Source organism: Octopus bimaculoides, chromosome 2 (genome assembly GCF_046866305.1).
Source record: "Octopus bimaculoides isolate indiv1 chromosome 2, ASM4686630v1, whole genome shotgun sequence".
NCBI lineage: Eukaryota > Metazoa > Mollusca > Cephalopoda > Octopoda > Octopodidae > Octopus > Octopus bimaculoides.
Window position 1 is genome coordinate 157,004,722 of NC_142929.1, and position 14,780 is coordinate 157,019,501.

At 36.2% G+C, this 14,780-nt stretch overlaps 2 protein-coding genes across 4 annotated transcripts in view; one reads left to right on the forward strand and one right to left on the reverse strand.

The window, feature by feature from the left end:
• Positions 1 to 151: 151 nt before the first annotated feature.
• LOC106877056 (uncharacterized) lies at positions 152 to 11,317 on the forward strand. 3 transcript variants are annotated; one of them, XM_014925846.3, is made up of 6 exons: positions 152 to 427; positions 3,078 to 3,140; positions 5,455 to 5,533; positions 6,489 to 6,639; positions 8,525 to 8,584; positions 10,046 to 11,317. In XM_014925846.3, the coding sequence occupies exons 1-6, from the start codon at positions 298 to 300 to the stop codon at positions 10,922 to 10,924; spliced, it is 1,362 nt and encodes a 453-aa protein (XP_014781332.1). In that variant the 5' UTR covers positions 152 to 297; the 3' UTR covers positions 10,925 to 11,317. The 3 variants fall into 3 exon arrangements, with proteins under 3 accessions (XP_014781332.1, XP_089204107.1, XP_089204108.1); XM_089347982.1 differs by lacking the exon at positions 152 to 427 and adding an exon at positions 910 to 1,726; XM_089347981.1 differs by lacking the exon at positions 3,078 to 3,140 and having other exon boundaries at positions 155 to 427.
• A 684-nt stretch (positions 11,318 to 12,001) lies between these two features.
• LOC106877055 (polyphosphoinositide phosphatase) overlaps positions 12,002 to 14,780 on the reverse strand; it is a 38,813-nt gene continuing 36,034 nt past the window's right edge. Inside the window, exons 21-23 of the mRNA XM_052965678.2 lie at positions 14,181 to 14,260; positions 13,718 to 13,795; positions 12,002 to 12,324 (exon numbers count right to left, since the gene is read on the reverse strand). Of these exons, the coding sequence (XP_052821638.1) occupies positions 12,147 to 12,324; positions 13,718 to 13,795; positions 14,181 to 14,260 (336 nt within the window). The 3' untranslated portion in view covers positions 12,002 to 12,146. The remainder of the gene's footprint in view (positions 12,325 to 13,717; positions 13,796 to 14,180; positions 14,261 to 14,780) is intronic.

Here is a 14,780-nt window from a genome sequence, read left to right on the forward strand (position 1 = left end):
TTACGAATTCTTCTCACTAATTGTTGCCGACGGAGACCATCAATACTTTCCTCAGACTTCTGATTTTATCCTAAGAAATATTATATTCCTAAAATAACTTATTTAAGTAAAATTTAAATCCACCAGGGACAACTATTTCCTGACACCGCTTAAACAAGGGAGATAATGAAACACGTGGTCTGAGTTTTGTATCTGTGTTGACATGAAAATATCGCAATAGTTCTAAATACCTTTATATATATATATAAATTCAATGTTCTTTAGCGTAACCTTGCTGAATACCCGATTTTCGTAGATATGGAAGAGCCGAAGCGACTATTTATTGGTGGACTTTTTGATAATGTGACGGAATGTGAACTTAAAGACAGGTTCAAACATTTTGGTAAAGTGTCCGAAATAGAAATTCGAAACAAAAAGGATGAATCAGGTATGTTATGGCTAAAGTAACATAAATTACCGTTTTCTGATTCAGTAACTTTTTGTATAATCAATATATTTGCATGTTTATATTTTGTATTCTGGTGATTTTTCGTTTTAGAAGTGACTAGTGGATTTGAGGTAAATTTTCCTGGTACACTCCATGTAATCTAATAACTATTTCTATTGACTTAACAGCTAAGTAAACTGCAAGAATAAAATATTTTAGCCAGAAACAACTGAAAACTGTGGCAGTGTATTTCATCTCAACCTACGAATAACCAATCTACATATTTAACTTAAGTGCTTTGACACTCAATCCACTAAAATGCGTTTGCAAACTTCAACGTTTGCATAGATTTTCACACAAGTAGTTAAGTGTAGTGAAATCTAGAATTTATCTATATGAGGTCTGATCAATAAGTATCCGGACTGTTGCTACAGTAACGAAGCTAAAGCATGCAGAGTAGAGTCGCTTGGCAAAGATTGACCCTGTGCAGTGCATGCGCATTAAGTTTTAACGTTCTAGCTCACGTCTGCTGTTCACAGCAGTGCTTGGAAGGAACGTGTGTAGCGTGTGACTGTCGCATTGACCATGACAGAGAAAGTTGTCATGGCGATACCTGCTCAGAGGCCTACGCAAAGTTGCAGAAAGTGTATAGAGAGGGGCGTATGAGCCGCACACGAGTGTACGAATGGTTCAGACATTTCCAAGATGGCCGAAAAATGACGATATTAACGAACGTTCTAGGAGACCCGCAACCAGCAGAACTGAGAAAAGCATCGCAGCTTTGAGGGGAAATCATTGAATCACCATCTGTGAGTTGGAGATTTGGGTATGAGACGTGTGTCTGCCAAGTTTGTGCCAAAACTGCTTTCAGCTGACCAAAAAGAGACTCTGGTTACAGTTGCACAAGATCTCCAAGAACAAAACCTTTTTGAAAACTTTGTGTAGGGCTTCTAAGCAGGTATTGCCAAACTTTTGGCAAAATTTGATGTAGATTCTCTGCTCAACTCTCTCTGTTGTGGTCAATGCGACAATCACACGTTACATACCTCCCTTCCAAGCACTGCTGTAAACAGCAGAGGTGAGCTACAATGTTAAAACTTAGTGAGCATGCACAGCAGAGTTTAAGGTCATTCTGTACCAAGTAGCTTTACATTGTGTGCTTTAGATTCATTACTGTGGCAACAGTCTGGATACCTAGTGATTGACCACATATATAAAATCAACATAATTTACAAAACAGTAAAAAACGGGAAGAAACAAAAGAAAAGAGAATCAGCAGAATAAATAATCGAAATAGATGTATGCAATTCCATCTAATTTATTCATCTTATGAGGAGTAACTGCTATTTTTCTCTAAAACATTAATGGCATTACAGTGGATGGTTGTAAGGCTGAGGTGTATAGAATAGCCAGGCAGTCTCCTAGGTATCATCTGATATGTCAGTAATGCAGGTCACCAGTGAAATTAATAACTTTCTTGTCACTAGCCCAACACCCACCAATGTCTCAAAAACCATAAGCTGGAAAACCCTCATCTCCATTGCTACATAAAGCATATGTGATGGAATTGAAAGGCAAAGAGTGAATCCATCAGGCTTCCTTTTGATTCTTTTCTTTCTTTCCATCTTTTACATTATGTAAAATTATGATTTAACCATTTAGTATTCAGATTACTCTGTCAGATATAATATTTATTTAATCACATTTTATAAAATTAATCCTGTATTATTTTGCAGCTTGGATATTTCAAAGATATGATTGTTTATTTTCAGAATGACATTGCAGGGTTGGTGTGAGAGGCCTGATCTGGTTAGTTTTATCTTAAAACGGGTAGAATATTTGGGCTATATATGGCCATTTTAAATGCTAACGGGTTCAAGATATTCTTCTACCTGCCTCTAATTATCCCATCTTTTTATCCAGACTTAAAATATTTAGAATGTCATTATTCAATATTTTGTCTTTTTCTAAGACAGAAGAGTATTAACAAAATTACAACAGAGAATTACCCATATCAGACTGAAAGCTAGTTTATGTTGTTGATCTTTTACATCTAATTTGGTATCAAATTACTTGAATCAGAGATGACTTAGCAGAAAGGAGTTCCATCTGGATTAGAGTTGACAATGAGCAGAATGTTGAAACAAATGTCAGTGTGGAACAGCTGGACTTCCTACAGGAGTTTGACATTGATCACAGAAGCAAACTCACATGATCAGTAGATTATATGGTTTGCAGAAATAAGATTATGAATATTTAGGATTGAATTAAAACAAAAGTTTATGTTTGAGTTGGACAAACTCACTGCTATGTCCTTCTACTGATGGAGGCTCTACCTAGTCACATGGTCTGCTTGAAATAGTAGCAAAATCACATCTTACTGTCTTAAATAAAGAAGGATACATTGGACAATATGGTTTTAGATATATAAAAAAGCGATTGTCATGACTGGAATACCTTTGATCAGAGATCAGGTCAGTCAATGCTGATCTGGGGCTGAACAACTTCAGGCTGTCACCTTCTCTCTTACTTAAACTCCTGTTATTAATTAATCACCCAACCTGCCGGAGCCTAAATTAAGATACCTTGTAACAATCTTTATTGTACGTTACTATCAGTTGTAATATTTTCTTCTTGCTTCTCTTCATAGGTAAACCAATAAAGACTTTTGCCTATATCAATATAAACACTACAGATGAAAAACTGAAATCTTGTAAGTAATATATATTATTTTTACTCACCAAGATCAGTAAAATATACTACCACTCAAATACTGGAATCAATCTAATCAACTCTAGCCTTCCCCCTATCTATTTCTACACTGATTTCTTGGTGATGGTCGCAGCAATATTATTATTATTATTATTATTATTATTATTAATAGGAAAGGCAGCAAGCTAACAGAATCGGTAGCACACTGGGCAAAATGCTTTGCGGCATTTCAACCATCTTTACATCTGTGTTCAAATTTCGCTAAGGACAACTTTACCTTTCATACTTTTGAGGTTGATAAAATAAGTACCAGTTGAACACTGGGATTGATGTAATCAACTTACCCACTTCCCTGAAATAGTTGGCCTTATGCCAAAAATTTGAAACCAATATTATTATCAGGAGATGGCAAACTGGCAGAATCGTTAGCACGTCAGGCAAAATGCTTAGCAGTATTTTGCCCATCGCTTCAAGGTCAACTTTGCCTTTCATCCTTTTGGGATCAGTTAAATAAGTACCAGTTATACACTGGGGTCAATGTAATTGACTTAGTCCCCTCCTGCAAGCTGCCTTTGTGGGAAAAATTTGAACTCATTATTATTATTATTATTAGAAGGAGGAGGCTGATAGATTGACAATTTTTAGAGCATTTGACTAAATAACTAGTGGTGTAGATCAACTTTACCTGCCATGCTTTCCAATTCGATAAAATAAATATCAGTAAGGCACTGGGGTTAATATTAAATCAACTATAACCTCTGCTCCCAAATATTTATAGCTTTGTGACTGTATTTAAAATCATTGTCATTTCTAAAATGTATGTATTAAGTGACATAGTGCATGGAAGGCGGTTAAGTTGTTAACTTCTGATCATATCACCATGTGTTTAAACTTTGCTACTGTTATGTCCCTTTGAGCAAGATATATGTACACCTCTTTACTCCAGTTTATCTGACTGATATAGAGCAGGTTCCATTTACCTCATAGATGAATGATCTAAAAACAATTGCTCCACCAAGTAAACCATGTCACCAGGCAAATACAGACAAATGTATGTAAAACTGTTAGAGAAATGAAATAGACTCTAAGATAGAAGAGTTGGATACTTTCTTTTCCTTGTAATAAGTTCTCAGTCTTCATCCTGGTTATTGCACATTTTGCCTAGCTTCCTGGGTCACGGTGGAGGTAGTGAAATGTGCATTAGTGGATGCGCCAGTAGAAGAGTTGTTTTGTTAAAGTTTGACAAAAAGTGCCCATCACTTTTTGCCAGGGTTCCCAAATTAGTGTAGGAAAGATAGGAAGAGAGCACAACTCCTGGATTAATCTCAAACAAGAATTATGGCCTGAATATTCACAACAGAGCAAACTCTACCCAGAGGTCATGTAGTGGTGTTGAACCAGGTGACAAATTATGTCTACAACAGTCAAGAGACTAGAGTTTTGAAAGGTCAACTACCAGAAAAAAACAAATCTTGTAAATAACCAACCAGTGATTCACTGCATCATTTGAAGAATGATGAACATCACTAATTGGTATTCTTTCTAAAGTATCTAAGATTGGGGCAGTTGAGACAATAATCTTTACCTTATAAGGCTGAATGTAACTGTTCAGGTTAACAACAGTCTTTTGTTTTAGTGAATGAGGACCAAGACACATAGTGCTTTGTTGTACTCAAGAAGACCTGCCCACTACAACAGAATCGTGATCCTAAAACCAAGGTGCTACATTAAAAGTATTGGTGTAGGTACTGGTGCTAGCGCCACATAAAAAACACCCAGTGTAATCTAAATGCTTATGTTACTGCTTAACTCCAGCTCAGACCTGATCTAGCATTAGGAAGAGCATCCAGCCATAGAAACGTAGCCAAAATAGACTATGGAACTTGATGCTGCCCCTAGCATTGCCAGTTCTTGTCAAGCCGGCCAACCCATGCCAGCATGGAAAATGGACGTTAAATGATGATGATGAATGTGAAAATATGGTAAAGAGGTGACCAACTACAGCAGTGCTACATTGATTTTGTAGTAAGAAGATAAATGTATTCTGTCTGATAAATTCTTTGATGCTAATCTAAATGCTTATGCTGCTACTTAACTCCAGGTCAGACCTGATCTAGATCTTTGATCAAAGGTCCTACAGTAGTGAGCATCCCATCTTTTATTGAGACATAGTTTATCTATGAATGTATTATGCAGTGTGTACTTTGTTTATAAGACATAAGTGTATGATGTCAGGGTGGTTTAGCTGCTATTTCTGGAAAGTCAGGCAGCCATGTGGAGGAGCTCATTAGCTCATAATCTGTTTTATTTTATAGGTATGAAGGCATTGAATTGTACAAAGTGGCGGTCTCATGAAATGAAAATTGAAATAGCTAAGCCAAGTTTTTACCATAAGTAAGTATCTTTCTAATCTCAGTTCAATATTTATTGTTTGTTTTTCACATTGGCATGGGTTGGACAGTTTGACAAGAGTTGGCAAGCCAGAGAACTGCACCAGGTTCCAGTTTGATTTGGCTTGCTTTCTATATCTGGATGTCCTTCCTAACATTAACCACTTTACAGTGTGTGCTGGGTGTTTTTAACATGTAACTGACACAAGCACTATTGCATGGCACTGGTGCGAATGCTTTTCACATGGCACCAGCACAGGATTCTTGTAAGCCAATCTTCTACACAAGGGGATGTGGCCTTAACACTTCTGCTGTGGAGGACAGGTCTTCTTGCAAAGGCAGTGAGCTGGCAGAATTGTTATTATTCATGACAAAATGCTTAGTTGCATTTCTTCCAACTTAACATTCTGAGTTCAAGTGCTGCCAAGGTCAGCTTTGCCTTTCATCCTTATAGGGTCAATAAAATAAGTATCCGTTATAGTACAGGGATCAATGTAATCAATTTATTCCCTTCTCCAAAATTGAAAATATGTCTAAGCATAAATCTGTCCATAATCTGAAGGACTAGGGAGAAATATTACCTTGTTTGGAAAAATGGTGAGGTTTGGTGACCGAAAGAGTGTCTGACCATGGAAAATTTACCTCAACAAATTTCGTCTGATCCATGGAAGAATGGAAATGCAGACATTAAAACGATGATGAGGTTGAATTTTATACTGGGTTTGAGATTAAGTAAGATATTGGACTACTGACTATGTGGTCATGTGTTCAAACCTTACTATTGCAATCACCCCAGATCCAACTCTTTTGACCCCCATTGATAGATTTGATTGAGACAGATCAAAAAATCAACTCACTTAAGTTTTCTATGCTCATGCTAGAGATATGAGTCGATAATTGTCCTTTATATATATAATAAATTATAAGACAACTAATAGCATATTTCTGTTTTATTACAGCTTGTTAAAAGTTATTGCTGAACAGAAAAGACAACTGACAGAAAAGGAACCAGATAAAATGGAGCTATCATCAAATGCAGGTTCTGGTGTAAAATGGTCCAATAAAACCTTCCGTAATGCCAGGTTAGGAAGTAAAGTTTCTGACAAGAAGGTATTTTAAGTTGATTAATAATAATATGAAGAAGTAAGAAGTGTGTTTTTTTTTAAAGGTTTCATGAGGATCTTTTCCAGACCTCTGGAAATATGCTGTGCGTGAGAAGACCCGGCAAGCCAAGTGAGACCTAAATCTAAGGCCTCAGCCAGTCCACTTATGCGTACCTTCCTTCATTGGACACTAAACTCCACTTGCGAAGACCTGTTGAGGCAAGTGAAGTCGAGATCGAGTTAAATTCGACGACTGGCACCCATGCCAATGTCGTCTCCTTCATTGGACACGAAACTCAGCTTGCAAAGATTTATTGGGGCAAGCGAAATCGTGATGGCACCTGTGCCTAGCGTCGCCTTTCTGGCACTTGTGCCCGCGGCATGTGTAAGGACTTTCGAGTGAGATCGTTGCCAGTGCCCCTGGACTGGCTCTTGTACAGGTGGCACATAAAATACACCATTTTGAGTGTGGCCGTTGCCAGCACCGCGTGATTGGCCTTCGTGCCAGTGGCACGTAAAAGCCCCCACTACACTCTCAGAGTGGTTGGCGTTAGGAAGGGCATCCAGCTGTAGAAACTCTGCCAAATCAGATTGGAGCCTGGTGTAGCCATCGAGTTTCACCAGTCCTCAGTCAAATCGTCCAACCCATGCTAGCATGGAAAGCGGACGTTAAACGACGATGATGATGTCCATCATAGATTTTACATCCACTTTTCTTACTACACAGAACCATTTTACTTGTTTTCCATCATTCTTAATACTGTCTTTTCCACTAACACATTACATTGATCACTCTCAACTACACATCATCTCAATCTCTCTCTCATCCATCCCCTGTTTGTTGTACCATTATTATTATTCTATTGTTCTTCTCTCCCAGCCCATACCTTTTTCTGCAGTGTCAGTTATTTCTTACTCCTCTCTAGCTCCCCACATCTCCACCTCATATCCACTACATCCACCATTCAACCTAGATTCAACAGCTGTCACCTAGTCTCCCCACTTATCATTCCTTAACGCCTGTTCTTCATTATATTCACCCCTCACCCATTCCCCATCTGTAACCATCTGCTCTCCCATATACTCTTGCAAATTCCACCCACTCACTTCTACTCACCTCATATGTTGAAGGTCCACCCTGACACCTTGTCAACACTATTTTATCTCTTTCCAGCTCCACCCATGTCACTTCCCACCTCTTTTCTATAATATGGGTAGCCTCTATAGCAAGAAACCTGTTTTGTTCTGGCCCCTTCTCTCATACTTTAACCTCTTATCTCCTAGTATCAAGCCACCTTGTTCAGTCAAAGAGCATCTTAGTCTTGCAAGCTGCATTGTATCTCCTCAGTACTGATGCCACAAGAAAAAAGCACCCAGTACACTCTGTAAACTGGTTGGTATTAGGAAGAGCATACAACCATAGAAGCCATTCCAAAGCTGACATTGGAGCACAATGCAATCCTCAGACCCACTGGATCCTGCCGACCCATGCGAGCATGGAACATGTGCATTAAATGATAACAATCATTTTCTCGACTTGCATGAATCGGATGGAATTCATTGAGGCAGATTTTCCATGACTAGATGCCTTACCTGTTGCTCACCTTCACCTGTTTCTAAGCAAGGTAAGATTTCCCGTGACCAGACAAGTTTTCAGTGAAAAACTCAAAACAAACAATATCACTTGTATGATGGTGATGCTCATTAAGAACCATCATGTGGCAAATTTTCTGGAAGGTTGGAAGTTTTAAAGGATGCAATGTCTCAGCAACTAACAACTGATGCAGGTAGTTTGTTCCATGCTTCAACAACTCTTAGTGTGAAATGCATAAATACAATGGACTGTTTTCAGCAGACAAACCAATGATAATATATTGCTATTGTTTTTCCAGGATTGGGTCAAGTATGGACAAGCACTTCCAATAATGAGAATCCGACAAAACAGATGGAAAATATCCTTTCAGTTAACTATTTTCTTTTTGAGGTTTATTTTGTTAAGGCTATTTGTTATTTAAGTTTTCTAATGAAGCATGTTGGTGCTGCTAAAACACAAAATACTTTTTAGCTTATGACAGTAGTATCTGGATACATTAATTTCTCAGTGAAAACACTTCAAATCTTTCATTCAAGTAACTGTAGATTATTTTTATCTCAAAGAGCTTTCTTCCTAGGTCACTATATTGGTATTTGGCTGATCAAAAATAGGATTGTAATTGATGTATATTACCTATCTTATTTCCACCTCAACTGGAAGATGAAGCCATGAATATCTCATCTTATATTCAAAGCATGCCTAAGACTACATAATCCAATGTGTACTTTTTTTTCTGAAGATAGTAGGATATGATTTGAGAGAAATTTTGCTGTTATTTCTAGCAAGTTCAGTGACTGCAGAAAGGTTCCCTCGTGTATGTATATTTGATAATAAACTTCAGTTTGTAGCTCTGCACTTGATTATGCAGGGTGATAAGTAAACATTATACAGGAACTTGTGTGCATGCACACACATACACTACAGTTCTGCACAGTTTCTGTCAACCAAATTCACTCACAAGGCAATGAGATTGAACTCAAACCATGTGCTTCAGAAGTAAACTTCTTAACCACACTACTATACTTGTGTCTAAAGACAATGTTGACTTTGACATGATCTAAAACTCAAAATGTAAAGAGGTCACATGACATTTTCTCCAAATGATTTTGCTAATCAACTGCCCAACTCATGGCAACATGGAAAGCACATGTAAAATGATGATGATGGTTATATGTAAACACACATATATATTAGCGATATGCTGTGCTTGAGAAGACAAGTGAAATCATAGTTGTGGCCAATGCCAGTGTCATGTAACTGACACATAAAAATCACCTATTACACTCTTGGAGTGGTTGGTGTTTTAGGAAGGGCATCCAGCCATAGAAACCATGTCAAATCATATTAGGACCTGGTGCAGCTCCCCAGCTTACCAGTTTCAGTCAAACTGTTTAACCCATGCCAGCATGGAAAGCTGATGCTAAATGATGATGATATATATATGTTTATTATTGTATCCTTCCATAATGATATGATAAATACAGTTGAAGTTTAACTTGATTTTCTCAGCTTTTAATCCCATCTACATTTCTAAAACTTCAGAAATTGTTCTCATGAAAATATTTTGTTAAACTACAAGTGAAAATGTTTGATTCATTCCAGAGTTTGCAAGTTCTCATTGATATTGATTTCTTATATATAAGCACCAAAGACTTAAATTTGGGTTGTGTTGAATACTCCTCTCTCTCTCATCCCAAATGATAGCACTGATAATGTAATATTTGAAAGTATAGTGCATATCTTTATTTCTGGCTATTTGTATGATGTTGCCTTTGTTGATTTTGTTTTAATGAAAATATTTTTTCTTAACAATTTTTACATCATCACTGTAAATCCTTCAAAATTTTGTCGTAACCACAAGAAATTTGAATGGAATGACAGTTATTTAAACCAAACCAGACAAAAATTTCCTCAAAGTAAGCAAGCAGCAAAAAATAAAGCAAACAAAAGTCAGATTTCCAAACAATTCAAGGACAGGTTTACACCCAAAAATTATGACATAAAATCAAGTAATGTTGCCAAAGAATTTACAGCTCCTGGTTCTGTGTCCAAAGACCAGAGCAATTTGATGACAAGTACTGTTTCCAAAGAACCTACAGTTCCTGATTCAATATCCAAAGACTGTAGCAAATCAGTTTCATATACTAGTTCTAAAGAACTCGTGGTTCCAGATTCTATATCCAAAAACTGTCACAAATCAGTATCAATTAGTGTTTCAAAAAAAAATGTGGTCTCTAAGTCCATACCTAAAGATTTAAATTGTACAGAATCAAATATCACTTCTAAAAAGTTAAAATATAATGATTCCAAAGATGACAACTTGGAATCCAGTTCTGTTTCCAAAGGGAAAAGAGTTATTGATGCCACTACTAAAGCTTCTGGTTATACAGAATCAAACAAAATTTCCAAAAAGATCAAATATGATAGTATCAAAACTTCCAGTGCTCATAAAAGTGGACAGTCAGAGCCAAAGAAAGTGAACCCACTTCAAAAGAGTCAAGATCTATCAGCAAAACCTGTTAAAATTACTACTGAATCAGTTGAAAACAAAACATTAAAAGCAACTTATGTAAATTTCAAAGTACTACAGAAATGTATACCTACTAAAAGGTCATGTGGCCTGGTTCTACAAGCAAAACCTAGTCTCTTACTTAAGTATAAAGCAATAAATTCAGTGGAGTTGAAGTCTCAGAGCTGAAATGTTAGCCAAACTTAATGAGAGAAAAAACAAAATGTAAAACATTGTTAATAACTTGAATGATGATATTAACAATGATAAAACATCTGACAACCAATTGTGATCCAAAAGAGAATAAAAGTTCACTAATTTTTCTATTAAAACAGATTCAAAAAAGCTGTCTATTATATTTTTATATATAACTTGTTGATTCCCTTCAACAGTTGTTGACTGAAGATCATCACCTGATTCTTTCATCACTATCAAACAGCATTGATACTACCAGGGAATAGCCAGGTACTTTTGGTCCACACTATAGCTTGCCTTTTATCTTCCTTCATGACACCAAAGGATTGATTTATTGGGTCATGTTTGCTGAGGTGATATGAAAGGAAAATAAAACATAAACAATTACTTTTGATATTTTGTTATACTTCAGACTTAAGCTGTGAAAACTGTTTTCTTCTATCTGTGTTTCTCTTTAATTTGAACTTATTCCTAACTTTAGGATTCTGCTTTCTGCAGTGCTAAGTGGATTGTAAAGAGCAAGGTTTCACCTAAACAGGGTGCTTGTCTATCACAGGAAATATCTGGTAACCATTTGGATTGAGTAAAGAAGACTGAAATGTCTATTGTACTGAAATTCAAAACACATGAAATAACACCCTAATGAGGGAATCTCTACATGGGTCACTTGGCTAGCTATAAATAACAACCTAATATCTTGTGAAAGTATACATTAAATAAAATAAAAACATCCATAAGATCAGATGGTCAAGATGACCATTGATCATAAGTCTAATTAATCAAGGCTGATCTAGAAGTTAATATGAATTGACAATCCCAAAAGTTCCCTTATTGGCTTGTGGGTAGCTCGATTTTTAGAATAGGTACATCATATTGCAAGATGAAACTAAAAGAATAGGCATTAAGAAGAGTATCTGGTTGTAAAACACTGTCTCGTCCAACCCATGCCAACATGACAATACAGACATAAAAAATCATTTTAAGTAGGGGTAAGTACATTGCTCTAGTACACAATATAACTGTACACCTGATCCGTAACACAAAAGACGAATTAAGTAACATAAAATGTAGTAGTCACAGAGGTAACAAACTTGCATATTTTTTTCTTTTATTGGCATTTTACGTAAAAATTTAGATAAATAGAGCAAAACATTTTAAATGATTTTGTTTTTGCTTATATATTGTTGGTATTTAGCATGGTTTGACCGGGGTATTTTTATCGATATTTACAATATAAATATCTCCTGTAAGTTTCCATATCTTTTGCCTTTGGTGGACCAGGGCCGTGTTTTCCGCAAAGTACGTAAGATGTGTAAATTTGGTCAGACATTTTATTCACGGGAGGTAACTCCACTTGGTAAACACTATCCAGCTTGAAGGCACTCATTTCCCATCTGAAAATAAACAAATAAGCTAACAATTAATTACACCATGGTTGAATAAAAGCATTTAGAAAGTAGGTACATTGTTATATTCACTTATGGAAGGTTTTTTTTTTTTTTTTCAATTTATTACGTTTTAAAATCTTTTGTTATCTAAAACTGTTGTAGTACACTCGCACCTAACGATTCTGAAAAGAGAAACAGAAATTCGACTATGAAAGGTTACTATATGTGGAGAAAGCATGGGAGAACAAGTTCTTCCCAACATAGAGACCAGCTATCCTAGTTGACAGAAGTATAACAGATAGAGCAATTAAAGATATAAAAATACACAAAGCCTCAACTCCATCAGGAATTACTGTAGTTACACATCAGGTAGTACAGGAAGGTGCCATACACAATGATTGGTGTGACAGCATTAGAGTCAACTGTTAGAAGAGTAAAGGAGCTGCCATAGACAGAAGTAATTACAGAGGTCTCAAATTGCTGGACCAGGACATAAAAGTTACAGAAAGTGTTACAGTTCAATTAATTATGTAGACAATTAGTCTAAATAAGATTCAGTTTGGTTTTGTGCCAGAGAGTACTACTGATGCACTCTATCCTAGTAAGACAACTGCAGGAGAAGTATTTAGCTAAAAGTAAGTTATTTTACAGGAGAAAACTTTGACAAGGGCTTCGATTCAGTGATCCAGAGGTCTCTGAGCAAGATAAGACAAGGCAAATGACTTGTGTGAGTCATACAAACCATGTAAAGTGGTGCTGTCAGTAACATGAGGGTTAGTAACAAATTTAGTATGCAAAGAGTTCACCTGAAATCAGTTTTCAGTCCCCTTCCATTTATCATAGCTCACCATAACACAGAGTAACTTAAAACTACTAGCCCTTGGAAACTACCATATTTTGATGACTTCATTCTTATAAAGGAATTTGTAGTAGAATTAGAAAAGAAATTCCATTTGTAGGAGCAAAATCTGGAATCAAAGGGCCTAGCAAAGTTCTAGTAAGAAAACAGGACTTTACTCCCTTCAGTGAAATGGCCTTATTCGATATTCAGATAAAGTAATAGCAGAAATTCCATATTGGTAAACCTAGTGAAAGCTATGGACATACAAGAGGCACAGCAGAACCACAAGAAGGTTAACAGAAAAAGCAGACTTTGTGTGATGTGCAGGAATAATAAACATTACAAACAAGAAGAATAGATTGAAAGGAGCTTGCAAAAGATACGGAAAAATTGGTCTCAGGATAATCATTCCCAAGAAGGAGATGGCAAATGATTGCAGCAAGTGGAGAGAGATGCTGGAGAAGACCTTTCAAACATGGACTAAAGAGTGTAAAATAATGATGATAGTAATAGGAAAAGATAAAAAGATTGTAATTAGAAATAAGGGATACTACTTACAATTGATCGGTTATCTTTCTGGTATTTTTGTCTTGAATTGACGGTGGTTTATACCAGCTATCTCCAAACTGGGCATACCTATTTAGAAAAGAAAGGTCCAAGTAAAGAAAAACCATAAAATTTCAACCAATTTCAGTTTTTGTTTTCTTTGTGTTTGGAAGAACACACATTGCCCATGAATTGTAGACCCTCCAAGACTAGTGACCAAGGATTTCAAGGGAAGAAAGGACTGGTAATAATGGTCAGTGTGGGGTCATGGGGATGGAAACACTATGAGTGGAAAGATGAATAGAACAGAAATACCCAGCGGTAAGGGTATAAAATCAGCCAATTCCAAGAAACAGAGGTCATTATAGTAGCAAAAGAAAAAAAATCAGAAGAGACAGCATGCTAGAGCATATCTATTAGTGATTGAATTCCAACTGGTCAAGTGACCTTTCTCTGGATGCAGTTTTTTACATACCTTTCATAGATACACAATCCTTGTTTTGAAGGCTGGTTGATGTTAAAATCATAAACCTGCTTTGTAGTTGGGAAAACATCCTAAAAAGAAAACATCCAAGAAAACTATATTAGAAGATAACACAAGGAGTTTTAATCCATCACTCACTTTAACAAATTTAGTTACATGGAAAGCATTGAGGTCAAGTCTCCAGTATAAAGATAAGCGATTCCCTTTATCCTGTCTGCAATGGAAGCCCTAAAGAGAATCTTTCTCTGGCTAAGCTATTAAAATGAAGTCAGAAGTAATTGAAGAAATATCCAACTGAAGACTAAAAGTAAAAATAAAAATACAAGAAAGAAAAATATATTTTATATTTAATGACATACCAAAGAGATAATTCATAATTATTATTACTGTTGTGATTACTTATATATTTAGTTTACTGCTGTAATTATATATACATGTATGTGTGACGGGGCATGATTCTATGGTGAAGAAATTTGTCTCACAACAAGGTTCAGAAACTTTATGCAAACATGGCAAAATAGATGTTAAAATGATGATAATGATGACAGGATCTTTTCAGTTTCCATCTACCAAATATGGAGACTCAGATTT

What these genes read in the sequence shown, in the direction of transcription:
- LOC106877056 (XM_014925846.3), top strand. Translation starts at nt 298, where the DNA reads ATGGAAGAGCCGAAGCGACTATTTATTGGTGGACTTTTTGATAATGTG. An exon ending in AAGCCAAGTTTTTACCATAA is followed by an intron (nt 5,534 to 6,488) that starts GTAAGTATCTTT and finishes GTTTTATTACAG; the next exon opens with CTTGTTAAAAGTTATTGCTG. An exon ending in GTAAAGTTTCTGACAAGAAG is followed by an intron (nt 6,640 to 8,524) that starts GTATTTTAAGTT and finishes TTGTTTTTCCAG; the next exon opens with GATTGGGTCAAGTATGGACA.